General features: G+C 38.3%; 3 protein-coding genes across 6 annotated transcripts in view; 2 read left to right on the top strand and 1 right to left on the bottom strand.

Annotated features, from left to right (window-relative positions):
- The window catches only part of LOC121900313 (proteoglycan 4-like), a 676,357-nt gene that overhangs the window by 70,749 nt on the left and 579,639 nt on the right, over window positions 1–25,969 (bottom strand). The window lies entirely within an intron of this gene.
- On the top strand, window positions 9,909–15,669 carry nmu (neuromedin U). Of its 2 annotated transcripts, XM_042416587.1 has the most exons (9): window positions 9,909–11,134; window positions 12,288–12,343; window positions 12,429–12,476; window positions 12,614–12,667; window positions 12,769–12,798; window positions 14,210–14,284; window positions 15,100–15,153; window positions 15,243–15,285; window positions 15,475–15,669. In XM_042416587.1, exons 1-8 carry the CDS (start codon window positions 10,987–10,989, stop codon window positions 15,276–15,278), a joined length of 501 nt encoding a protein of 166 aa, XP_042272521.1. In that variant the 5' UTR covers window positions 9,909–10,986; the 3' UTR covers window positions 15,279–15,285; window positions 15,475–15,669. The 2 variants fall into 2 exon arrangements, with proteins under 2 accessions (XP_042272521.1, XP_042272522.1); XM_042416588.1 differs by lacking the exon at window positions 14,210–14,284.
- Window positions 18,097–25,969, top strand: part of clocka (clock circadian regulator a) — a 29,269-nt gene continuing 21,396 nt past the window's right edge. For 2 of the 3 annotated variants that reach the window (XM_042416532.1, XM_042416533.1), the window contains exons 1-2: window positions 18,097–18,197; window positions 24,609–24,691. The gene's annotated coding sequence lies outside the window, so the exon portion shown is untranslated. The remainder of the gene's footprint in view (window positions 18,198–24,608; window positions 24,692–25,969) is intronic. The other variant, XM_042416531.1, reaches the window with a different exon arrangement.

The following is a 25,969-nucleotide window of genomic DNA, read 5'->3' as shown; positions in this document are numbered from 1 at the left end:
CGTCAGATAGTCTGCTACAATACACTATCGGTTTAGAGCCAAATAACATTTAAGCTTTGAGTTTTTGTGGTAGATGTCCAATAGTTAATGTAGTTTTCTTTTTCTTTAGCTTTAATTTGGTTGGGACAGATTGTGTGAGAGCTGTCCTGAGGCTTTGTGCTTTTAGAGGAGGACCCCTCAGGACCAGCTGGCTGAGGAGAGGAGAGCCCCCGGGACTCCTCTCTATGTCCTCCTCTTGGAAATGGCGAGCTTGGTAATAGTTTGAGTTGCCAGTCACTTGCTTTTAGGTGTTTGTAGAATTTGATTGCTCTTTTTTGTATCCTAATTAAAAGGGGAAATTTCCCTAATTCAGCTCGGCATCCATTGTTGGTGGTGTTCCTGTGGACTCTGAGAATGCTCTTACAAATCTCAGTGTGCAGGGTTTTGATTGGATGTTTGTCCCATTTCTCAAAGACTTGATTTACAAGAGGACCCCACACTTCACTACTATATAGTAAAATTGGTTCAATTATAGATTTGAATATTTTGAGCCAGATTCTTCCTCCCTTGTGTCTTAGATCATTAATGGCCAGATTGAACTTTCCAGCAGAGGTAATTTTTAGTCCTAAATATGTGTAGCTGTGTGTGCGTTCTATATCAGCAGAGCCCAGTAAGAGCCTATTTGAGTTTCCCTGACACCTGGGTTGTTTCTGGAAGACCATAATTCTAGTCCTCTGGTCTATTTGCAGATGACCCAGTTGCTGTTGTAATGCCTTCTTAGATGGAGCTAGCAATATTAGATCATCTGCAAATTTTATTGTTTGTATACATTGTTTTAATTATATCATAGATTCCCCTCCATGCACACACCTTTTTCAATTAATTTCAGGAACAGATCATTATGCCAAATTGAGTCAAATACTTTTTTGATATCTACAAAACAAGAGAAAATGTTGTTCTTGTTTTGGTGGACATGTTTTATTATTTAGTTTGATGTAGTGGTGTAAATACAATCTGACTCTTGCTCAGGAAATTATGTTCACTGAGGGAGTCTGTTTAGGATGCTGCAGAATAATTTCCCGAAGTTGCTGCTGACTCATATGCCTCGGTAATTGTTTGAGACAAATATATTTCCATTTTTAAAGATTGGTGTGATAAATTCTTTGCTCCAGATGTCAGTGAAATGTCCAATGCTCAAAACAAGGTTGAATAGTTTCAATATAGCAACATTGGACTTGCTAAATTTCAGCTTTTCATTTAAAATACCATCAGGACCACTGTCCTCCCTTGGTTGAGGGGCCTGGATTTTAGCCAGTAGCTCAACTTCAGTATTTTGATAGTCTAAAGGGTTCTGACTTTTGGTAGTTTGTTGAGATCATTTTGGGACAAATTCAGTGTAATAGTACTATACAGGTTTTCAAAGTGTTTTTTCCATATTTCACCATTTTGAATAGCCAATTCTTCCATGTGTGGTTCGCTGAAAGAGTGCCATTTATTCCAGAAATTATTTTTAGTCAATGGACTCTTCAATTACATCAATTTGGTGCTGCACATGCTGCTCCCTTTTAGTTCTGTATAATTTCAGTGTTTCCCAATATTGGAGGCAGAGCTCAGGGTTGTCAGGTCATCTGTGTTTTTGATTTGATAAACTTCCCTGTGTTTTTCTCAGGTGTCTGCTGTCTGTATCAAACCACTTTTCATTGGCTGACTTTTTCAATCCGTGATGCTGAGACTTCTCTAGATTAGATAAATCTGCCACATTGTCAAATATGTTGTAAATATTATGTACAGCCTGATTCAGGCCATCATTACTGTGGGGATATAAGGTGGAAAGAAAATGGTCTAATTGAGATTGAATTGTTTGATGTCCTATTGCTTTCTGGTAGTCGTCCTCGCTATTGTTTATCCATCTATAAGGCTGTTTTGTATAGTTCAGTTTACTGGGCTCTGCTGCATGAGGTTCTGTTACTGCCTTTATAATGTACAGTAGAGTGTAATTGTTCTAGGATCAGATAAGGGTGTGAACGCTGTGAACGCTCTCAGACAGAAGGGCTCTAGGTCTGTGATGCTATAATCTACTGTGCTATTGCCAAGAGGAGAGCTGTATGTGTAGTGACCAAAGGAGTACCCTCGAAGCCGACTGTTGATGATGTACAGACTCAGTGTTTGACATAGCTGCAGTAGTTGGTGCCTGCTTTTGTTGACAGTTTTGTCAAAGTTGTCCCTGTGGGGAATTGAAGGGAGGGGGCTGCTGATTTGACCTGTCCTGGCATTTACAGTCCCCACAGATCAATACGCTTCCCTGGGCCTGGTAGTGACTGATCTCATCTTCAAGAATGGATAAATTTTCACATTATAATAAGGGGATTCTGATAGGGAGATATATGCTGCACACATTAATATGTCTTTATCTGTGGTGACAACCTCTCTTTTTTTATTTTGAGCCAAATTGAAAATTTGCCTTTTTTGATTAATACTATTGACTGTACAAGGTTTATGAATTTGCCATTGGAGTCAATGAGGATGACAATGCCTGGCTTCTCTCTCTGCTGTGCTGGTTTGGAGGGATGAGGGGGTGGTGATCTGTGGGCTAGAGGTGGAGCTGGGGGTACAAGGAGGCTGTAGAGTCGGTGGGTCCTGGTTTCAGTGGGGCTGATGGGGTCCTTTTTGTAGTCTGGATGTGAGTCCAGCTGCTCTTTCAGGGCCTGTGTAGCTCTCTCGCTCTCCTTAAGCTCCTCTGACAGAATCGTCAGTTCTCTCTCTTCTTCTGTAGTCCTCTCTCTCTCCTCTCAGCTCCCTCACCTCCTCTGTCAGAGCTGTCAGCTGTGCCATGTGGCTCTCTCTGTCTTGTTGCAGCTTTCTTACCTCAGTCCTCAGGGTGTTCAGCTCTCTCCTGTAGCTGTCTCTCTCCTGCCTCAGCTTGGTCAGCTGATGGTAGACATGTCTTGCTGCACTGTGGTGTCCTGGGTTGGCTGTTGGCTCATCAGCTCTCTCAATTGTACAAGCTCTCTCTCCAACTCTGTGAATTTCACCTTCATGCCAGTGATGGTGTGGTTCAGCTGGGGGTCCTGGGCCTGTTCTGGGCTGGTGGGCTCATTCTCCTCAGGGGGCTGGTCAGTGCTAGGAAGGCATACCAGCTGGGAGTGGGGTTCGTGTCTGTGTCTGGCAGGGTGTGGGTGTTGTCAGTGGGGGCAGACTTCTCCTGTTGGGCCCTTTCCTTAATAATAAGAAAGTCCAGCTCAAATTGCTTGAGGTTCCCCTGCAACGTGACAGTACTGTTCTTATATATATTGACTGATGGTATGACAGTGGCTGAGTCTTCTACCTCTTTGATTTTGAGTTTCCAGCCATTACAGATGCACTCTTTCCTCACATAGCGGTAGTGGGCACTTGTGGTGGACTGCCATGCTAGTGGCTGGTCTGTGAGGAAGATCAGATTGCTGACATCTTCACTCTTGTATAGGTTAGAAAAGAGTGTTTCTGGTCTTCCCTTCAAGAGTTTCTGTTGGTATGCCTGTTGGTATGTCTTCCTGGCACAATTTAATGACACAGAGCAAAAATAAATGTCAGTTTAAGCAAGTAAAGAAGCATAACAAAAGCATATGTAAATAAGAATGAGTATAAGCAGTAAGTAGTAAAAGTAATAAAAGTAAGCATAAGTATAAATGGGTAAAGCAGTGGTAAGGCAGCTATGACAAAGTCAGCCACCAGTTAGTCCGACCAGTGGTAAGATGTCGCTGTTGAGTAGATTTGGTTTAGTTAAGCTAACTGTCAGTTTGGCAGTTGGTTAGGTTTTCTGCTGGTATTTTCTGGTGAGTAGTATTTTCCCAAGTTGTTTGCTGTTTTTTTGTTTCCAGGGGGATAGTTCCTCTAAACAATGGCTTCTTCCTCTAATTTTTCTCATTTTAAAACAAAAAGGTGAACATCTTCCGGAGCTCATTTCTGCTGCTGTCTCTCTTTGTGTCTTTCCCGCTCTGTCACTCAGCATAAAATAGCCAGGCGTTTGTAGAAAATATACAAATGCAGCAACTCACATAGACCTTGCAGGTTACTGTTATATTGTTTGAGATTGTGAAAAATATTGGTAGGGACAATTCAGTAACTCTTTAACTTTGATAGGGACATGTCCCTACAGTCCATATCCAAATCTACGCCCACAAGCAGTAGTTTTCATTGTTTTTGCACTGGTCAGCTGGTTACTTTTACACTTGCTGTACCAGTTAATTGTTTCTCTGCTAAATCTCATACTTGCTGCCATGCTTCTTCAGTTACTCACTGAACACAGCCAAGTTACTGACAGCCATGAAAAGACTCACTTTTACTACTAATTGCTTTCATCCTGTCCCTCATCTTGTTTTTATTCAGAGAATAAATGTTCATGACCTCTTGATGAAACGTGTTTTCACTTGGTGTTCCAACAGCAAGAGGAACAACAGGTTCCCCTTTCTAAAAAGGTGTACTTTATAATTTCAGAATAACAGTCCTGGATGGTTATTGAGCAATGTGATGCATTATATAACCATCCTGTATCAGGGCTAAATATACACAGGTGGCATGGGGGCATAGTGATTAGCACACAGCAAGAAGATGTGAGGAGTGCAGGTCAGGTGAACTGGAGAATCTAAATAATCTGCAGAGACAATGCTAACTTACCAACAGGGCAATGGCAAAGGGCCTAAGCTTGGTAGCTCCAGGTTCGCTTTGTAACGATAAAGTACATTAAAGCACATTATAAACTTCAGTGGTAAAGGAAACATTATTATCCCATTTTGTAGAGAGGCTCTGTGAAAAAAAATCTAGTTTTAAGGCTGTTATTATTTTCATATGTAAGGGGCCCACTGTTCATTTTTGCCCAATGGCCCCCTAGGAAGGTTAAACTGGCCCTGGATGGAGCTGACAAATAATTGGAGGTTAACAGGATAAGGTGGGACATCTGAGATGGCAGGAAACTGAACAATAAAAACTAGAGTGTGTACACAAGTGTTTTCAATTGTTGCCTAATCAGGGCTTCTTTTCTGATGCAATTCTTTGCTGATGACTTCAACAAACTGCCAGCATCGCTCCACCCATATGCAACCCAAGAACAGATCTGTCAGTCGGTCGGTTGGTTCACCACATTTTTTTAAACATTTATTTAATATACTTTAAATATACAGTATATGTGAAACATACAGAACTCAATAATAAAAAATTGATGATGAATGAATTGAAAAATCCTCCATGGGGCTCATTTTCAGGAAATGGTGCCCATATATTTAACAAGTCCTTGGATTTTCCCTTTACGCAAATGTCAATTTTTTAATAGATAACAAGCTTGAAAGTCCTTTTAGCCATTTATTCAAAGATGGCTTTAGTGCTGATTTCTAGCACACACACTAATTGTATATTTGGCATGAAGATAACAAAAATATACCATCTTTTTCTTCTCACAACTTAAGTTCTTAATTAACAATGTGGGATACATGATCCACCACGGTTGTCGGGACAAAATGATTAAAATAATAATAATAATAATAATAATAATAACAATAACAATAATAATTTGTCCAACAACAAGTTTCAATAACATTCACATTTATGGTTCTGAAATATTGGATGGATTACCATGAACTTTGGTACACACATTCATGTCCCCCTCAGGATGAAGTGTAATAACTTTGGTGATCTCCGGACTTTTCATCTAGCACCATCAACTCAAAATTTCAATGTGTCCAATATTTTGGTTTATGACCAAACACTTCCAAAACTGACAATCCCATTAGCCTCAGCTGCACTTTGTGTTTTGTGCTAAGTACTATATGTTAGCATGCTAAACTAAGATGGTGAACATGGTAAATGTTATACCTACTAAACTCAGTATGTCAGCATTGTCACTGCTCAAACCGACACTGTGCTAAAGTACAGCCTCACAGAACTGCTAGCATTTCTGTAGAGTCTTAGTCTAAATTAATGATTGCATTAGATGTGCAGTTAATTCTGTTAATATAATGGGATGAAAGGATCTTTGTGAATTCTCAACCTTGTACATTCCACATTTATCATAGCGAGGGTAAGAGGATTGCTTATTGCACGCTTCTATTGCATTTAGCAGACTACTTACACAGGAAATTGTGAATGTGTTTGGATAGAATCTGATACTCACTGTAATGATAAAATATAATGATTTTTACAATATAACATAATATGTCAAAATTGCACAACAGTTCATGTAATGCGAGTCAAAGTCATAGGCATAAGTAGCATTATGAGTCAGAGATTCAAAGCAGAATCTAAAGTGCAAAAAGATCAAGGATCTCCTTTACATTGAGATCACAAGGTAGTTGCATGATTCATCCAAGTTAATAATCCGTTTTTATTACCATGTAATATTAAACCATCAATTTCAAATTTAGTTTGCAACTCAGTCTAAGCAGCATAATATTAACATGAGATATTATGAGTGTAATCTGAGGAGAATATTTTCGTATTTATATTTACAGACTTTGTAGAATTATAAAGCCATATCTCCAGTGAGATTATTGAGTTCAAACCATATTTGAATCACAAGACAGCAACATAGTCACTGAACAAAGGCGGTGACTTCCATTTAATGCAAGATGGAAACAAAAAGAATACACTTTGGAAACAATAAACTCAAGTGTGCCATATTTTATATGGTTAACTAATTGTTTTGTAGGAGGATGTGACTTGTTAATAGGTTTCTCTCTCTGCTCGTTTTCCTTGTTTCCAATTAAGAACATCAGTCAATGCATGCAGTTAAACATCTGTTGTGCCTGATTCTTGATATTGATTCCTACTACTTAAAGCAACAACAGCAGCTATCTGACATACAAGCTGTTTCCCCTTTGTTTCCAGTCATTGTGCTAAACTAAGCTAACTGACTGCTAACAGTAGCTTCAGAGTGTCTCATCAAATGTTAAACTATTCCTTTAAAGCAGGTCCACCAAACTAAAGAATGAAGACACAAATGCTGAAGAAAACAGGACAGTGTTTGTTTTTTACTCTGTCGTCTGGTTTATTGAAACGGATCAAAATGAAATACAGTGCTGGGGAGTATTTATGCCCTCGCACACGCAGCTTCACACCAAGACTGACACATTAGCTGAGTTTTATCAGAAAAGGTAATTCTTTAATAAGCCACAAATTGGCATGCACATTTAAATACTCAATTTAAGATTAATTTATTCCTGCATCTGCCCTTGAACATGGCTTAGAATTAGAGCACAATAAGAACTGTAATCTGTGTTGTGGCTCCAAGGTGCGACAGTGTGTGAATCACACACAGTATAATCTTCTTGTCAGTTTACCTTGCGAGGCAGCTGCATTTGCGAGATCACACGAGAATCCATTGTGTCAGGCTTCAAGCCCGAACCACCAGCGGTTCGGACCAATCAGCGTCCTATGAGGATTCTTCTGTGACAGTGATAGACAGATGGTTCATCCAATTACCTGCCAGGTATTTTTTGAGAGTGCCTGTTCTTTTCCAAATGGTTTCCAAGGACGACTTCTCAGATGGTTCTGTGTAACAAACCATCTGGTGCTTCAGGTTACCTGTCAGTACCTTTGGGTTTCAACTCAAACAAACCAATTAGACCAGAGCATGCAAATGCCAGTCAAGTAATAATAATAATAATTTCTTTAAAGGTCATGACATTTCAGGACTTCTCTTGGTGGAAATGGTGGACCAAAGGGAGCTTTCTCCAAAGCTTTCAGGAGACACATCGTGTAAGTTACTGAATCAGCTTTGTTGATAACAAACTCTGTGCTTTGACCTCAAAGTGCCTTAATAATTAATTATGACAAAGCTGCAAAAGTCTTGTCCTTCCATTGATTCAAGAAACATTAAGCTTGCCCATTGAGCTCCACTGTTTGTTCTTAATTGGTGGTAATAAGGAAAAGTTGTACATTAAAGAGGAGAGAGATTAGTGTAGGAGGATGACATGGGTGGGGATGACGACTCCCTGGAATTATCGATGCACTCCATTTGTTGCTGCTCACACTCTCAAACACATCAGATTTCAACAACAAAGCTGTGATTTCAATAACAAAGCTGTGCTTCAGTCGTTCATTTGTACAGTTATAAAAACAAATATACAATACTGTACTCCCATGCCAGTTAATGAAGGTGATGAATCAAGATGGAATATTTACATGAATACAATATATCATCAAAATCTTTCTAGTGACATCTATTTATCCTCCTAGTTTCTCACCCTGCCTGTCCCACATGTCCTCTTCATAATACTGGAATAAATCCAAAGTCCCTTCTTGTAAAACCAATACAACAACAATAAAGCCAATTACAACCAAAGCAAATCCACCTTACTTTGTAATAACTTATTTTTTATTCATTGTGGGTTTTGCTGAAGAAAACAGGAGAGTGGTTGTTTTTTTACTGTGTCATATGGTTTATTGAAACAGATCAAAATGAAATATAGTGCTGGGGAGTATTAATGCCCTCGCACACACAGCCTCACACAAAGACCGACACATTACCTGAGTTTTATCAGAAAAGGTAATTCTGTAATGAGCTGTAATGAGTCACTATGATAAAGAAATAGATTCAAATTTACGTAATGCTGTCAATGCATGAATATTGTAATGCTGTGCTATCAAAAGTTGAACAAAAGTTGAAAATGAAGACACGCTATTTCATACAATTATAGTCATTATTTTATGCACTTTACTTATGATGTATGATTTTGTTGGATTGGCATTACAGAACAAACCGCAGTTTCCAAAGCCTTGAGTTGTACACTCTGACACAAAATAATGCTGAAATGAGAACATGAATCCTGTTTAAAAAAAATTGAGCTGAACTGATGTCATATTAAATTTATCATGGCTGATTTCTCCGCAGCTGTAACGTGTGTCACATCAATGACACCATCAAGCCTAATTATTTGGCTTTCAGTTTACAGATTCTTATTCATAAAAACAAATACTGTATGCTGCTGTGGTGGGTGACAGTCTAAGAGAAATCATGTTGAAACCCAGATAGCCTACAGAAGTGAGCCACTTCAGGCGATGATGTGGCACTGTTGGCGTTCTTCTGGCCCAGACAAAATGGACGTGAGCCTGAGATGGCCCTTATGTAAAATAGCAAATATGGCTCAAAAATCCCAAATCAAATGTGGGCCTTTTTTGGTAAAGATGTGATGCTCTCAGGTATGTATATTCTGGATGTGGGCCAGTTCTGGTTTATCTGGTTTGTTCTTGGTTGATATACGACTTGCTTGTGGCCAAAATCTGGGAAAAAGGAGCGAACCGCCCATGTGCCATCATTCCACGTAGTATGTGGGCCGGATGAAAATGCCGTAAGTGTCGGGTGTGGGCTGGATCTGGGCCACAACAATTTTGATATCCGGGAATGCTGTGTAAAATATCACATTGCTTTGCCACTGATCATCACAATGTGGGTCAAGCATGATGTCAAGATATTATGCAGGGATGTTTTCCTGATGAAGGAAAAAAAAATTGGAGCCAACTAATTGGCTTTGATAAAAAAAAAAAACACATTTAAAGATGCCCTCCACAAATGTATTAGGACAAATAAAAACACGCTGCTTGAAATAATCATTTGTGTCCATGGTTTTTCCACAAAAAAGTTCCTCATTAAGATCCTCAGAATGACATGTACTCCTTCACCCTAACTTAAGAAATATAAATACAATTATATATTTTCAAAAGATTATCCACTGGAAATAAAATGTCTCCTTACTGAAAAGTCCATTCTCCGTATTTGTACACTGGAGGCTTCAAGTGTCCCATCACACTTGTATAATCTCAACCACAATTTACTCCAGACTAGTTGCAATGTCACAAATTATGCTTGCAGGTGCACGCCTTAAACTCAGATTTAAAGTGAGCAGAGAGGAACTTCCCCCTTTCAGCAGATGAATGTGAAAACAGGCTTCCAGTGTCAAACATCCAAGTGAGGGAACAAGAGGAAAAACTGATTTTTGACTGGAGGGGGGCTTTATGAGATTTATATAGACAAGAGACACAAAATTAAAGTCCTGAAGTTTGGTTTTGATTGGTGTGTGAACATGCTTTGCCACGTTTTTGCTTCTAACTTTAACAAAAATCAAAAAAGTATCATACAGGCTACATCAGGACAACAGGTGAATGTAAGGTAATCTTGATTCTTTGAAGAAGAAGAAGAAGAAGAAGAGGAAGAGAAGTTGGCTGTTAACACCTTGGTGTAAGGTTGCTGCTGTCCTTATATTCACTCACCATTATCACAACAGCATAGACAGAGGATTATAGTGCATTGTTGAGTGATAAAAGCGGTGTTTTTTATGAGGTCCAATAGCAACAGATAAATATAGGATAAATATAGAGGTGAGTGCACGTGCCTGTACCAAACTGGCCTCTCAGAAAACTAAAGCTGACTTCCTGACATTAAGCTGTTGAAGAATTGGTGCACTGAAAATGAAATCAGGAGGATTTTCTCGGAAGGAATAGCCTAGAAGTATAAACATATGATAATATAATGCAATGCATCACAACAAAATGCACCCTAAAAATAATAATAGACATGAATCAAATATCTCAGACACAGACTGAACAACAACAACACAAAAGCAACATGTGCTGGATTGAATTATACTTTGTGCTCCACTAAAACATGAAAACAGGGTGGAAAAGAATTGTTAATTTTCTGATGGTCAACAGCTGGACTTCAATCTTTAATCTTTACTCACCCTCGTCTTAAATATTTTATCATTTCATCACTGCTCTCCTCGAAGTATCACGTTCAGCCAACCTGTTGATCAATTCTCATAACTTTTCTCTCTTTTCTTTTTTTCCCCTTTCATTTCTTTCTTTCTTTCTTTCCTTTTTTTACGCGCGGAGCTGCTAATGACGCAGTCAAGTGTCAGCGCGCGAGGAGGGTGTGTGACACCAGCCTTCATATTTCTCTGACGTGAGACGGAAACTGTCAGAAGAGCAAGAAGTCAAGCGAACAGAACCAAAAAGAAAGAAAGAAAGGCCAACGAGAGGGAGATGAGGTCCATCCAGTGCCAAAGCCAGCCTGCGCAGCGCGGAGCCTCCAGCAGCCTGTCCAGCCTCAGCAGCAGCGCCATGAGTCCACTCAGCACGGCCAGCATCACTCTCGCAGCCCTTCTCATCCTAACCATCCCAGTCTGCAAAAGTAAGTTTGGCACCATTTTATTTGATCTTATTTATTGCATTCCTAGCTTTTTTTTTTAGCCAGTAAATTATTGCAAATCTTGCACTTATGACTGCTGATATGACCTTTTAACATCAGAGGGATATAAAACTTTATTCATTTTTTTCTTTCAGTTTTTCCCTCTCTGTGTAATCTATCTATCTATCTATCTATCTATCTATCTATCTATCTATCTATCTATCTATCTACCTAATTTAAGATGGAAAATCTGGAAGAATTTTAATGAAGATTGTTTAGAAGATTAGTGTTTACTTTTTAAAAAAGAAATAAATACAATATCCCAAATAATATTTTCACTCATATCACAATTTCAATAGCAAATAAGTGGCATTTGACTGTGTATGAATGAACAAATAGAAATATTATATTTATTTGACTATTAGTGAAGAATTTTGATAAACCATATCCATCCATCCATCCATCAATTCATGACATGTTGACTAACTGATGTGATGTTTAATTAGCAGAGACAGTTTGGCAGAAACCTGCAGCCATAAATTCCATTCCGGTCTTGCAACCTCTGACTTTATGTGTCAACTGACATAAAGTCACAAATGATTGAGATGTGCGATTGACAGGCACTCGTGCAGTATTCTCATGATGTCAAAGTGATCTTTGCATAGGCTGTGGGGATTCAACATCAGTGTTGGCACAGTGACGCAGCATGCTGTTGACTCGTTTACTTGTAGATGATGAGTACACAGATAATGAAACGTGGAAAAGTTTATGAAAATCTAGTTTTGATGGTTTAGATTCATTGTAGTTTTGATTCAAGAATATTTTCAAAACCAGATATCTGCCCGGCAGTAATCACAAATCAACATGATGCACAACAAATCTATGTTCCACAGTAAAGCTTTTATCCTTGCTAATGGACATTTACTGCAATCATACTGAAGGAGAGCATCCAGAAAACAGTCATACAGGAGATGCTATTCATCATCACAACACAGAGGCATTACTGACTTGTAGCTTCTCCAATATCATAATTGCATTTTTATTGTTCTGTCAATATAAGTGTACTTTTCGTCAGGATGTTATTAAAATAGAAGCATCTATCTCAAGTTTCCGCTTGAGTATTAACTGTGTATTTCTGTGCTGTATGAAACCAAAGGTGCTCCAGCAGAACTTCAGCAAGCCACAACAGATCAGAGGCAGCTACTCAGCCAGGTACGCAGCGCAGTTTTATTCTCTCCTTTCGACTTCATTGCTCCTGTCTGTGTAACTGTCCATCATCCTCTGTGCTGCTCCACAGATAGACGCTATGTGCTCATCCTACCTCCCTGCAGACCTGAAGTTTTTGGTGAGTGCTGTGTCATACTAAAACAAGAATTGAGAAGAGTCTGAGTAAAGCGTGCTGCTCTTTGTTTCTTTAAATACATGTTACAAGTTTAATTTATTAGTTTAAACAGACACTTTTCTCTCTAATTTCTTTTCCAGGCATCTGATGTCTTAGGAGAACTCTGTGTCTTGATGCTGGTTCAGAAGTTAAAGGTACCTTATACTTTGTACTCTCTTCAAACCCAGAAGTAAAGTTTAATAGCAGAATATGTTACTAATTGCAAAAAAACAACAACATTTTGTTGTTTTCTCAGGAGATGACAGTGCAAGAAAATAGTAAAAGGGTAAGTACAAGTTTCTTTATTATATGAATTAGTTAAAAAACAACGACAACAATAGACTAGACCTATAGAGACATAACAAAGGATTTAACCTAATGACAAATTTGTGTTGGCTTGTATGTATTATGTGTTTGTATGTGAGTGGTTGTTTTTTTTTTTTTTTTTTTTTGGTTCATGTCATACACTGTATGCACAGTTTTTATTTCATTACTCTAGACCACAAAGTTCTCCCTTGTCAGAGGGGACGGTAAGTTATGAGGTAAATGTACACTGCTACAGTTTGTTGCTTGACCTAAGAAAGCACCTCACATCGTTCGATAACTATTTTTAACTTGCACTTTTTGCACAAGTGTGGTACTTTTCAATGTGTGCAGTGCAACAGACGACTGAATACAGCCCTCTGTTGGAGCTATTATGTCACATAACAAAACCAGTTGTGTAAAGTATCCACAACTTCATTCCCCAAACCAAAATGCATGCAGGTACACATTTACCATAACAAGTCAACACTAATGCATGCAGACAAATACAGACACAGACACAAACAAAATGAAAAAAATCAAATGAAATCTTCTTCAAGTGCTCCTCTAACATGTTGCGTGCTTTGCATATCAGATGCTTATTCTCAACATTTTGTGCAGGGAGGTGACAGCATGGCTTCACAGCCAGCTTTATTTCTTGGTTGCATGAGAACTTGGATTATGTATGCCTCCTCTGTCTGTCCTTCACACTGCCAGTGGTTGTTCTGGAGTGCATGGTCAAACGACTTGTGTGGTCGTCTTATTTGGAGGACTTGGTGCTTAATATTGCTGAATATAAAACAGGGAATTAGTTGTAATCAGTGATTGCAAAAAAGGTCTACTATATTTTGAAATATAAAGTACATTTTCATAATTAAATATGGTCCAATTTGGACATTTTTATGCATCTGATGAAGCTCTCTGCACTTGTGATTAAATCAATTATGACCATTTACATGTATTCTGTTTATTTTCCTCCATGTGCATTTATACTCACTGAAACCTGCATACCATACAAAGCACCCCAGGATACACATTCACTTGCAACATGTTATACGTTGTATGTGTAAGAACAAAACATATTTCTTACATGAAATATGAAGCCACTTTGTTTTCCAGTCCTCCATCACTGGTATGTGAATAATGCAAAATGCCAGGTGTTTGTCAAAACACTGACACTAAGGCTGCAATGAATAAATCGCTGCACTGAGGAAGCATTTGTATTATGTTTGCATTTCTGTTTCGCATGCTGTTGTGTGTTAAAGGGAGAGAAGTGATGTTTCTCTCTTTGCCACTGTACACTTCATATTCTCTAATGTTCTCTCTCGCTGGAGCTGTTATTCATGTTTGTTTGTCTGGCTCTACCTGTGTCTTTGTGTGTGTGTGTTGGTCAGACCCCTCTGTCGCACCCCCTCCTGCATCTAGCTTCTCAACTCCATACCAGAAGAGAGAGAGGACTCTCAATGCGCGTATGTACCACCCACATCAGTTCTCCTTTCAATCTCTTTTTCTTTTTCTTTTTTTTTTGAGGACTGATTGGTAAAACAAAGATACTGAAAACCAAGATGCTTTGTTTTTCCGAATACAAACTGTATGCAATCAGTGGTGCAAACTGACATGAAATGCCATTTTGTGTGACTTCTTTTATTTTCTGATGATAAACATACATAGTTAACGCTTACAGAATGTATTCTGATCTCTCAACTGCGGTAGAAACCTTGGTTGAAAATATAGAAAAGAGCTGATGAAAAGAAAATGTTCTAATTGCAGCTGGCGCAGTGGAAAAAGTGCATTTTTGTGGCAAACACTGAAGCATGTGCGCTACATTCTGTAGTTGATTTCAATGTATGTTTTCCCCTTCCTGAGCTTACATGTCAGTAATGCTGTTTCATATCAGGCAACTACCCTCACTCCCTGTACGAGCTCAGTCTACATTAGCTGTTCTTTCGCAAGCTGAGAGTAATTATGGTCTAAAATTAGCGCAGCTGATAGGTGAACTTATCCCTCAATGCTATCAAGTGCTGACATTCACAAAGTGGACACAGAGGAATTGTGAGCGAGAAGCGTTGGAAAGTGTTTGTTTTGGAAAATCCAGATGTGACTGTTTGAGTGTGTGCTGCTGACGTTGCCGGTGAGTCATGGAAGAAAAGGTGAAACAATGAAGACCACCAGGCAACCTCTGCTTTAAACTGAATAATAAATGTCTCATCAATATATTTGAACACTGAGAAAATGGGAAATAATAACAGAGACAGTGTTTGCTGTGGTTGTTGTGTCTGTACAGGCTGAACTCCAGGGACCTGGGGGAATCCAGAGCAGAGGTTACTTCCTCTATCGAGTATGAACATGTTTATGTCAAGAAATAAAAGAGAAAAATATCCTAGATAATATGATGATAATTCAATAACACCTTGTTTGCACTTGCAGCCACGAAATGGAAGAAGATCCTTAGAATATGAGTAAATTAAAGGTAATACTCCAGATATTGTTTTGTCTGTTTCCTGCCACCTCAACATCCGTGTTTGCAGTCTTATCAGACATTGACATTTACAAGCTTAATTGCAAACCCTCTCATTAATATGGAGTTACAGTGTCAGGCATGTACATGTGTGTGTGTTCTTGTAGTCATCATCTAATCATGTATATCAATGTGTGCTAGTCTCCACCTCTGAAGCTTAGTGTACAGAGACGACACAGACCCCCGAGCCGCTGCACTACGACTGAGTGATCCAGACGTCGACCACAGTCCTCTGCCACTGCTGTATAGTGATGTTTGAATGTACACAAAGAATATAATTAAAATACTGTTCATTTGTCCAGATTTTATTTTGTGTTATATGTGTGTCATTTGCATTAAAACTGCTATAATGTGATTAGGTGTGGCCGTGTACGTTTGATTCTATACGCAATGTGTCTTATGAATATCAATCTTTCATTATATTTGGAAAAAGCATTAAAAAAGTACTGTATGTACATGAATGAATGCATACACACAGTCTTAAAAACCTTATATTTAAACAATAAAATCATTTATTTGACATAAAATGTTGTGTTTAGAGGAAATTCTTATATATATTGTTAAATATAAACACTTGGAATATGTCCTAAGTGCTTTTTTTAATCTAATTAATCTGAACTATGATAAAGTAAGTGCTGCATCTGTTATCATAATTCATTTTAATGGTTTAAATTAGACAAAGAAAGAATGTTTTGTGTCCTGCCACCATTTTGAATGAAATGAGGAATCCATAACACACTGGAAAAACATACTGGAAACCTGGCAGCAGAGAAAGTCATAGACTCATGAAAGAACAGCATGAATGTTTTGATTAGTTTCACATGAGAGATAATGATGTTGGACTCATGAGTAAACTGCAGTTCCCACTGAGACCACCACTCCAACAAGCAATCAAATTAATAAAACAGAGCACTGACATCTTTTTAATGAAAGAAGTTGCTTTGGAATAATCATAAGCTAGTTTTTTTTCCTGAATTTTCTCATTTATTTTCTTCTTGCAATAAAATTATTTGCAGAAATGCTTTTTTTTGGTCAGAAGTTATTTAACAGACCTGAAAACCTGAATTTGTTACTACTGTTATTGACAGTAGATGTCGCCATTATCAACCAATTGAATTGGGATCTCTTCCTACCACGTAAATAATCACTGTAGCAAAAGATTGTATAACTGAAGGAAGATGCAAATAAGTCATCCTATATATACATTTTATATTCATAAGTCTGACCTCATGACACCTTAATTAAACTCTGACTTATGCATTTTGCATTCAAAGACGAGAGATGTAAACACAATTCAAAACAGATACAGAAAGGTTAAAGACAGTTTTTAGTATTCTGTGTTACTCTCAGTATTAGTAGACAATGACAGTAGTTCATTTAAAGATTAAACTGCACCACAATAAAGAACACACTCCTTTGAATGTGAACATTTCAGACACAATGTTTTTGGCTGTGTTCTCCATGTCCTCATCAAGATGGAGCCCTTGCATTTCCAGCCAATGATGATTTCACCACAAACAACAATAAATATGTGTTTTTCACAGTAATATTTTAAAACCCTGCTGCAACATCTTATGTTGGACTCCAGCCAATACTGTAAAGCTGTCTTTCAAACTGTGTCCCGTGAGCACTCAATGTAGCTGATATCACCTGGGAACAAAAGTATGATTGTTGATGGAAGAATACTGTGTCACATCTGTAGGGATAGAATAATAAATATACTATTATAAATTTGCCCATTTGGCATCCTTTCAAGTAAACGTGGGTTTTAAATCATATAATAATCACTCACAAGCCTAAAAGTTTAAGAAAGTTTTCATCACTATACCCAAAAGAAATATGTGGGACATTGTGTAATTTTCTCTTTTTTCCCCTCTATAATTTTTTTGCGTGGACTTGCTACCAGTCCAATGCATGACACAAAATCAGCATGTTGAAGTGGACATTCATACACTGGATGCATGCAAATCATTTTACATGATGAGTGAATACAGCGGTGGGTATGCAAAGGAGTTTAGATGATACAATGTGTCATACTCTGTCCCTGCCTCTTCACTATGGGAAAAATAAATGGGCTAATTGTGGAAGATGTGCTATCTAACAGCTAACAATGGCAAAAAAGGAAGGTACATTATACCTATTCATACACTGGCTATGCAAATTCATCCTTTTAATCTCTGTCCCCGTCTAAAGGTCGAAACAGCGCCACTAGCTCATTCACTCCTCCGCTGTGGCTCCAAAATGGTGCTGCAGCTTTTGCTATTTAGGCTGTTGCCATGGTGATCAGCACCACGCCGAAGATGGGGATTCACTAAAATCAATCAGATTAAATTATACCGTATTTCTCTGTTTAAAAGAACAATTTACATTGATTGGTGCGTCTATAGTCTTTGCTAAAAGTTGGTCTTGCTCGTGTTGTTTTTCCTGAAACGAAGTGTGGCATTCACAATATACATATGTTAGAAAATTGATAAAAAATCTTACTCAGGTGATGTTTTTGTGATCAAAACTAACTAAAATAAGGTTTTGAAAAAGAAGTAATGGACTAGTTTTAAATTTGGCTTAAGATTCATTTTTAATATGATACATTTTAGCTACTTTAACAACAAAATAAACAACAAAAAACAACTAGTCAGCACACACGGATACCTGTGGAGAGTGGGTGTCCAATCCAGCTAATCTAACTAAACCTGGGTGTTAATCAGTTCTCTGTAAGCAGGCGTGTGCGTTATCTGGAGTAGTGTGGGGCCTTTTGGCTCCAGCTCCGGTCCGGCTCCAGTCAGCCTGCCTCAGCCCTGCGCAGTCCACCGTCAGCAGCGCCACCGGGTGCAGGGATATCCCGATGAAAGGGCAGTCTGCTCGGGGTAAGTGTGACATCTCTACCGCTCCACGTTTGTGTGTTTTTACAGTCTGTTTGTCTGACTATTGACACGCGTAAAGCTGCAAACGGAACAGTTTTGCTTCGGCTTGTTTGGTGACAGAGACTGGCCAAAGGCCCGGTGACCCACATTATTATCTAATGCTGCACGTTAGCTAGCTAGCTCCGGCTAAAAGTAGGTTGACATACATACAGTACATTGTTGCAGACGACTTCAGTGCTCGTATTACATTATAAAGTCGCTCGCCATCTGGAAAAATAACGGATATTTAATTGTTCACGGATAAAGGTGCCTTGAGAGTGTGTGTCATATGTCGCAGTAAGTGTGTCAAACTATAAAAAAAGCTGTTGTTTTGTTGCTGTAATTGACGTTAGCACGCAAGCTAGGTGGCGTTAGCAATCACTGCCCGGTTTGCCGGCCGGCATCACCGGCAGCACGGAGACAGGCTGACAGACGAGCTGTACCTTCAAGACTGACTTCAGTTCAGGTGACTTTACATACTTGACAACCGTAAACATCTCACTGACATGTCACTTGCCACATTTCCTGCTTCTTTATTAAGGTTATGTCTGTTTTGTTTTGTTTTGTTTTTTTCCACCCCGGTGTTAATTAGTAGATCTGTGGCAGCTGCGTTTCACTCCAGATTTCCAGTCTTGTTCCGCTGCTCCTCATTCAACAAATATGAAATCGATCACAGAGTCACTTCATGGTCTCATGTGATGTCCCACCTGTCATCCAGAACTGTTTCAACAACACTGTACAGCTTGTCTGAAAGGTGCATTTGGATCAGGATCCTATGGGCTACATGTGAATATGACACATATGACTATGTAATGATAATGTTGTACTCTGCTTTGGGGATCAAATATGTCTTATTTTCTCACCTGCTACATATATGTCAAGGTTCATGTTGTGACACCTCAGATCTTAGGTACTTTGTCTTTCTCTAAAAAAAAAAAAAAACCCACAAAGGAAGAGTATCTTACCTTCAGACGGCAGTTTGATACACATTTCACTGTCGCCTCACTAAGTCTTTTGATTCCTTGGGATTTTATTCAGACTTAATGCAACAACAGTGTAATGAGATACAGCGCTTAATGCGATGATAAGATGAAGTTTAGTCATGCAAACAGTTCCATTTACTTTCTACTGTAGCTTGCCGCTGGTCAAAAATGAATCTTTATGTAGCCTTATTTTTAAAAGAGCATTAAAATGATTTCACATTCTGATGATCGCTTTCGTTTTGAGTGACATTTGATAACTGAGCTGAACAGTACATCAGTGATTAGGATCTAATCATATGTTCCTGTAATTGTTTTGACTATTGTAACACAGTTTTATACTCTAAAAGACTACAAACCCGTTACTAATCCGCTTTCGAAATGATTTTTTTAAATCACTGACAATGCCAGCTGAAAACGGTAGTTTGGTGTTTTAATTCCCCCTAGACTGCAGTCTGATGAGATGTGCAACTTCCAACATATCCAATATGATATTTCCTTACCTAAACATGTCTATAAGAAATTCTTTTACAGTATTTCATGATTTTGTTTGTCCATTACCTCCTCCTAGTTGATTGTAAACACGAAAAACAATCAAATCAGAGAGTGATACTCTCAGAGAGGCCATTGTTAATAGGTAATACCTTGCAGCTGTGTTTACATACAATACAGATTCAGTAATCAATTTTGGCTACGCAGAGTTGTTAGAGCTGTTAGTGGAGCGTGGAAAAATACTCTGACACCTCTTTGGTTGCATGAGCTCTGGCTGGCTGCAGGTGAAGAGAGTAAACAGGGACGCTCGCTCTCTGTCTTCCTCTGAGAGTCCACTGCTGTCTCTGCTTTGTGTCTCGTCGTCGCCTGGCATATTTTACATATCACAACACGTTTATCAAGTTTTACAAGTTTCTCCAAGTTTATTAGCCCACATTAATTGCAGATACATTTCAGTTGTGTATTATATATTATGTAGTTGTGGCACACTGGGCAGCAGAGCACTGACAAGATTGTTGTCTTGGAACAGACGAGGAGGTGCGGCTAACAACACTGTCAAATTCTCACGCACAGATTACATTATTATTTGCTACGCCTAATAATGTAATTATCATACGCCTGTCATATCAGGCTTTTGTGATACAGAGGAGGCTGTGTTGTGTCAGATGTGACGATTCTCCGGCTTTGGACTAATGCAGGCAGCTTGAATCAGTCAGTGGACTGATAACAAGTCACGATACTTCATCTCCATCTGAGAATTAATCTGCAACTGTTTTGATAATCAATGAATCATTTCTCAAGCAAAAACGCCAAACATCCTGTGGTTCCAGCTTGTGAGGATTTTCTCCTTTTCGCTTTTTTATATAATTGTAAACTGAATATATTTGGGTTTTAAACGTTTGATAAGACAAAACAAGACATTTAAAGATGTCACCTTGGACTCTGGGAAATGACCATTTTTTACTGTCTTATGACCTTTCATAGGCTGGCGGATCAGCAGATTAATCAATAATGAACATAAATGTTAGTTGTAGCCCTGCTGTATTGCAGATTGCCTGTTTTCTTCTGTAGTTTTAGAGGACTACACAGCTGACTCAGTGACTGTGTAATCGCCAAGGCCCTGGGCTTAGTACGGTTGCTTCATGCGAACTGTACATTCACAGTGTCTCAAGTATAACTTCTATAACGTTGGTACCTCAGGGTAATCTTCCTACTGACATCAGTGAGAAATGTCACATCCTGCAGCAACCAAAGTAGCACACAGTTCAAGTACCAGCACCAACAGTTGAACAGATTAACAAGCAAGAAGTTTTCCTTGGTCACAATCCTTGAAATGTTTTTTTCTAACATATAGAACTAATTTCATTAGTCAGGGTCGACCATGTGTTTGCTATCATACGGTCAGAGACTCGACTCTTTATTTTGACTCTCGCTTTGCCAGAGGTGACCCTGAATTTGACGTCATGTGAGTTATTCACTGTAAAAGGCAACGGTATAGTAGAAGGGTTTTTAAATCTAGTTCAGTATAGGAGACTTGACCTTTAGATCATACACCGGAGGTTGTTATTGACTGCAGGGTTTGATGATTTGACACTATCTCAACTTTAGCTGACTTTACTTTACTTGAGTCTTCATCTTGCAACGTGAAATATAAGCTTAAGTGCACAAGGTAAGAAGAGTTTTAGTTCATTTTCCCAGTAATTTAGTATTTGATATGGTTTTGTGTAGAATATCAGATTTACTACATTTAGCTTTTTCTTCCTCTTAATGTTATTGCTTGCAGATTTAGGAGCTGGCATGTGACTTTGTCATCTCAGCCATTTAATATGCAGACCTCACCAGCAGAGCCTTGTTATGGCTGACGTTTCAAACTCATGGCCCTGCAGCAGATAATTTGATGCCACCAATATTTGGTCTGCAGTTTGCTTCACACTCAATAATTAATGCTGTTTGTTGGAATGAATGTTTCTTGTTGTAAAAGTTAGATAGACTCATATAGCTAGCTTTATTAGATGACTCTGTTATATTTTCCTGTTTGGCTTTAATACCCGTCGCAGAGTTAAAAATGATCTAATGAAGTTTAATATCATCTGTCAAAATGGTCTTTGACGTGATAAACAACCAGACCAACTGGTACCAGCAGCTGCACTGGCAGTGATCATTGTAATGAAGCAATATGGCACTCAGTGTATCAGTATGGCTGTTTTTATGTGTTTTGAATGTGTTCTTGGACAAAACTGAACAGTTCTACGTTATAATCTATATCAGCTTTTACACAGGCAATATTTTTTAGTTGGATAAATTAATTGTTGGTATTGGTCTTTTAATGGGATCTGTTAATAAAGAAAATAATCTTGCTACTGAATGTTTGATGCAAAAAAAAAAAGAATCTGTAGCAATGAGATGTAAAATGGTAATTTCCAAACCAATTAATTAGCATAACATGTACTGCTTTTAATTATTAACATGTAGTTAATGTAGTATGAACAGACACCAGACATTTAAATGAGAGAAATATTAAACTCCTCTCTCTACTGTTTGGCTTCCTCGTGCTCTGAGAAGAGGATGACCACTGACAGCAACAGTAGCTGCAGAGAAATCTTTAAGCCACACAGGGTTGTTTCTGTCAGACTGACCTTTCTCTGAGAGCGGAGAGGCTTCTTCCTTCTGAAGACATGAATCAGATTCACAGACTTTGTCAGTAGTTATTCCTTTGCATGGCCTAACACTTTATCACCAAAAATAATGTTTCATTACATGACAAACTACACGTCTCTGTGGAGTTTTGTCTCAGTATGTGCAGGGATTGTACAGTAATGCTAGCTGATGAGGCTAAGAGGGAGTGCACTGTTAAACTTGTGAAAATGGGTTACTGATCTGATGGCTGGCAATCTCTAACATTACATATTGTGGATACTCGTCTATAACTGAAAAGCTGTGACATTTAAGAGACTTGAACAGGTTTGTACAACCAGAAATTAGTTGCATAGTTGTTAAAAGTCAGTGAATATGATTGAATGATCACAATTTGACTCAAAACCAGACGTAGCAACCTCTGTGTAGACGTCTGTATGTAATAGCGCTGCAACTAACTATCGTTTTCATCATCTATTAATCTGTCGGATTATTTTTCTCAATCAATCAATGTGTTGTTTGGTCTGTAAAATGTCAGAAAATGGTGAAACATCCTCAAGTGTCTTGTTTTGTCCTGACCAGCAGTCCATGACCCAAAGATTTTCAGTTTACTGTCATAGAAGAAAATATTCACATTCGAGAAGCTGGAATCAGAGAATCTGGACATTTTTTTTCTTAAAAAATAACTACAAACATCAACAAATCGATTACCAAAATAGCTGGTGATTAATTTAATACTTGGCAACTAATCCATTTATCGACTAATCATTGCAGCTTTAGTATGTAACACACAGAGGGAACCAGCCCTCCAGTCTATATCACATCCTGTAGTAGGAATTATGTGTATTGTTTTCACTTTATCCCACAACTAGTGAAAATGGTAGCAAGATATGACTAAGTCTCGCTTTGAAATATACGATACAGGAGACAGCAAATGTAACATTTTTTTCAGAGAGCAGTTGTTTCTTGTAAAAACGGAAAAAAGTTGACCTACATGCAGATCAGGGGCAATCAAAAACTGTCTTAGAATGACGCTATCTGATTTTACTACGATTAAGAAAAAAATGGGTCAAGTCTGTTGGGTTTTCCCTAAAAACCGATGGGGGTTGTTGGTGCATCAGTGTTATCTGTAGCAGCAGTGTCATCGTTAATAATGACTTTGGTGCAATTAGAAACCAGAAACTATTGCCTGGTGTAGAAGAACATGCTGCAGAGATTTCACTGAGCAGATGAGATCAGCTATCAGATGGTAAAGCTAAAGCTACTGGAGATAATGATAAAGCAAACTTTCAAAATACATAGAACAGAAAGTTTTTGGTTTTGGAATATATGAGACATGACGACTCATCATCATCATCACTAGTACATGAGTCATTAGTCCGGTTTTAGCTTTTCATATCTGCGACTTTGCCTTTATTTCTTTGTTTTATATAATTGCAAATGGGATAATTTCAGGTTATGGATTGTTCGACTATTTAGTTTTTTGAGGACGTCATCTCGAGTTCTGGGAAACGATTTTCTTACTTCTTTTATAGACAGAACATGTAATAATTTAATTGAAGAAATAATAGATGAACTGATCATGAAATAATAAAATAATAGTTAGATGGTTGCAGCTCTACATTCATTCAATGGCGGCATTTCATGCTACTGACTAGAGCATGACTGAGTAATAAATACTGAGACTGGTATCTGATCCACTTAGTGAAGTACTTGCTTTTGAGAAATCAGTGAGAATTCCTCTTCTTTGATATTCAAGATCCCAGTAAATTAAAAAAAGATGGTATGTTGAAAGTATATGACAGAACTCCTTCAAGGAAATAATAAAGCGTCATTAGGTCATTTTATTACAATGAGTAGCGTACTACAACATTTCATGACGCTGTTTGTATGCCCTAGTATAACAAAGTCCTTGATTATGAGGGGTCATAAAATATATCGGTTCCGGTTGCTTATCGACACACTCACATGCAAACTCATTCACGTAAACTCAGGTTTATATGAATGGATTTCTAAGAACAGATGCACATGTTTACATTGCCTGGAAGAAGACCCCCCCCTCCTTCCCAGCTGATGGCCAGGGGCTCGCTTGTGAATGGACTTGTGAATGTGTGTGTGTGTGTGAGTTCAGAGCTGCTCTTATTTCTGCAGTGCTGTGGGAGGTTCACACGATGACCCAGATGTTTTAGTTCTGATTCAGTAATGTGAGTTTCTTAGCTCTAAGCCACTCGTTTTGTAAATTTAAGCCTCTGTCTTTTCTTTTCAACAGGTGAAGAATTCGAGGTTTGCCTACAGAGTCTCCAGTCATGAGGTGAAGCAGTTTGCTAATTAATCATCACTCAAAGACAAAAGGTAAGACACCTTGGACTGGGTCTGCTGAATTTTGCTCCTAGCTGCCTGCTGTGGATGGTTTCAGCCTTATTTAGATAAGGAGACAGACAGTTTGGGCTAATTAAGCCATTTGAAGCCTTATTCATCAGGAGCTATTATTGATTATTTGCTGTCTGTTGCTGTTTCTTCTGAATATAATAAATATGGAATTTAAATGGTGTTGACTGAGTCACCAGATTTCACATAATTGTCTCATAAGATGCTGCTATAGAAATGGTTTAGTATCCTTTAGTTGTATCTGCTGATACTGATTAGCCTGTAATGTCATTTTGCTGTGTCTGCTCAAACTGTGTGTGTATGTGCAAGTTGCATATAGCTACGTTCTCTGAAGGTTTAGTCTTGATCAGTAAATATTTATTGTTAAAATATCTCTTTCAGCACAATATCTAAACCTAAACTGAACATCATAAGTCTTAACAGTTGACCAGATTACCTAAACTAGGTTTAAGCTATAGATTGAACTCTGTCTTGAATATCATTTTAATAATAATAGCTCCCTTTTGTGAGTATATTTACCCACAGGGTGACACTTCATCAAATTATTTATATTTTGGGGGAATTTATTCCAAATTGTGTATTTTAGAGTGGAAAGAGACAGGAGGGAGTTGAGGAGTCTGTGTGTGTGTTTGTTTAATGTTTGTTAATGTTGTAAGGGTACATCAACAGGTTTTTGGCTTTAGTAGAGAGTTACTCATGTTGAACTTTAAAAGAAAGACTGGCAAAAATAGAAAACTTTATCAAGGATCTTGTGTACCTATTTATGTCTCCACACCGGCGACAGCTGTGGCCGGAGGCATTGTGTTTTTGGGTTGTCCCTCCCTCCATCCATCCATCCGTGTGTCCGTACGTCCCGTGCTTGTGAACTCTGTCTCAGGGACACTGTTAGGAAATTTCTTCAAATTTGGCACAAACATCCACTTGGACTCAGTGATGAACTGATTAGAATTTGGTGGTCAAAGGTCGAGGTCTCTGTGATCTCACAAAACATGTTTTTGGCCATAACTCAAGAATCCATTACTTAATAATGACAAAGTTTCAAACAAATGTGTGATGACATTTTATATCCAAAAGGTCAAAGGTAAACTTCACTTTCCTGGCTATTATTCAACGCCATAACTCAGGAACAGAAGGGGAGATTGTGACCATATTTCACATTTGGTCAGATACTGAATTGGTGACACTAATCTTGGGTGATTGTTTAGATCTTTTGTGCTGCTGGGTTGAAGATGTGTGTGAAGC

This window comes from Thunnus maccoyii, chromosome 7 (assembly GCF_910596095.1).
Source record: "Thunnus maccoyii chromosome 7, fThuMac1.1, whole genome shotgun sequence".
NCBI lineage: Eukaryota > Metazoa > Chordata > Actinopteri > Scombriformes > Scombridae > Thunnus > Thunnus maccoyii.
The sequence above is the reverse complement of the archived record's forward strand: the minus strand, read 5'-3'. Positions and strand labels throughout refer to the sequence as shown.

What these genes read in the sequence shown, in the direction of transcription:
- nmu (XM_042416587.1), top strand. Translation starts at nt 10,987, where the DNA reads ATGAGGTCCATCCAGTGCCAAAGCCAGCCTGCGCAGCGCGGAGCCTCC. An exon ending in AGAGGCAGCTACTCAGCCAG is followed by an intron (nt 12,344 to 12,428) that starts GTACGCAGCGCA and finishes GCTGCTCCACAG; the next exon opens with ATAGACGCTATGTGCTCATC. An exon ending in CTGCAGACCTGAAGTTTTTG is followed by an intron (nt 12,477 to 12,613) that starts GTGAGTGCTGTG and finishes TTTCTTTTCCAG; the next exon opens with GCATCTGATGTCTTAGGAGA.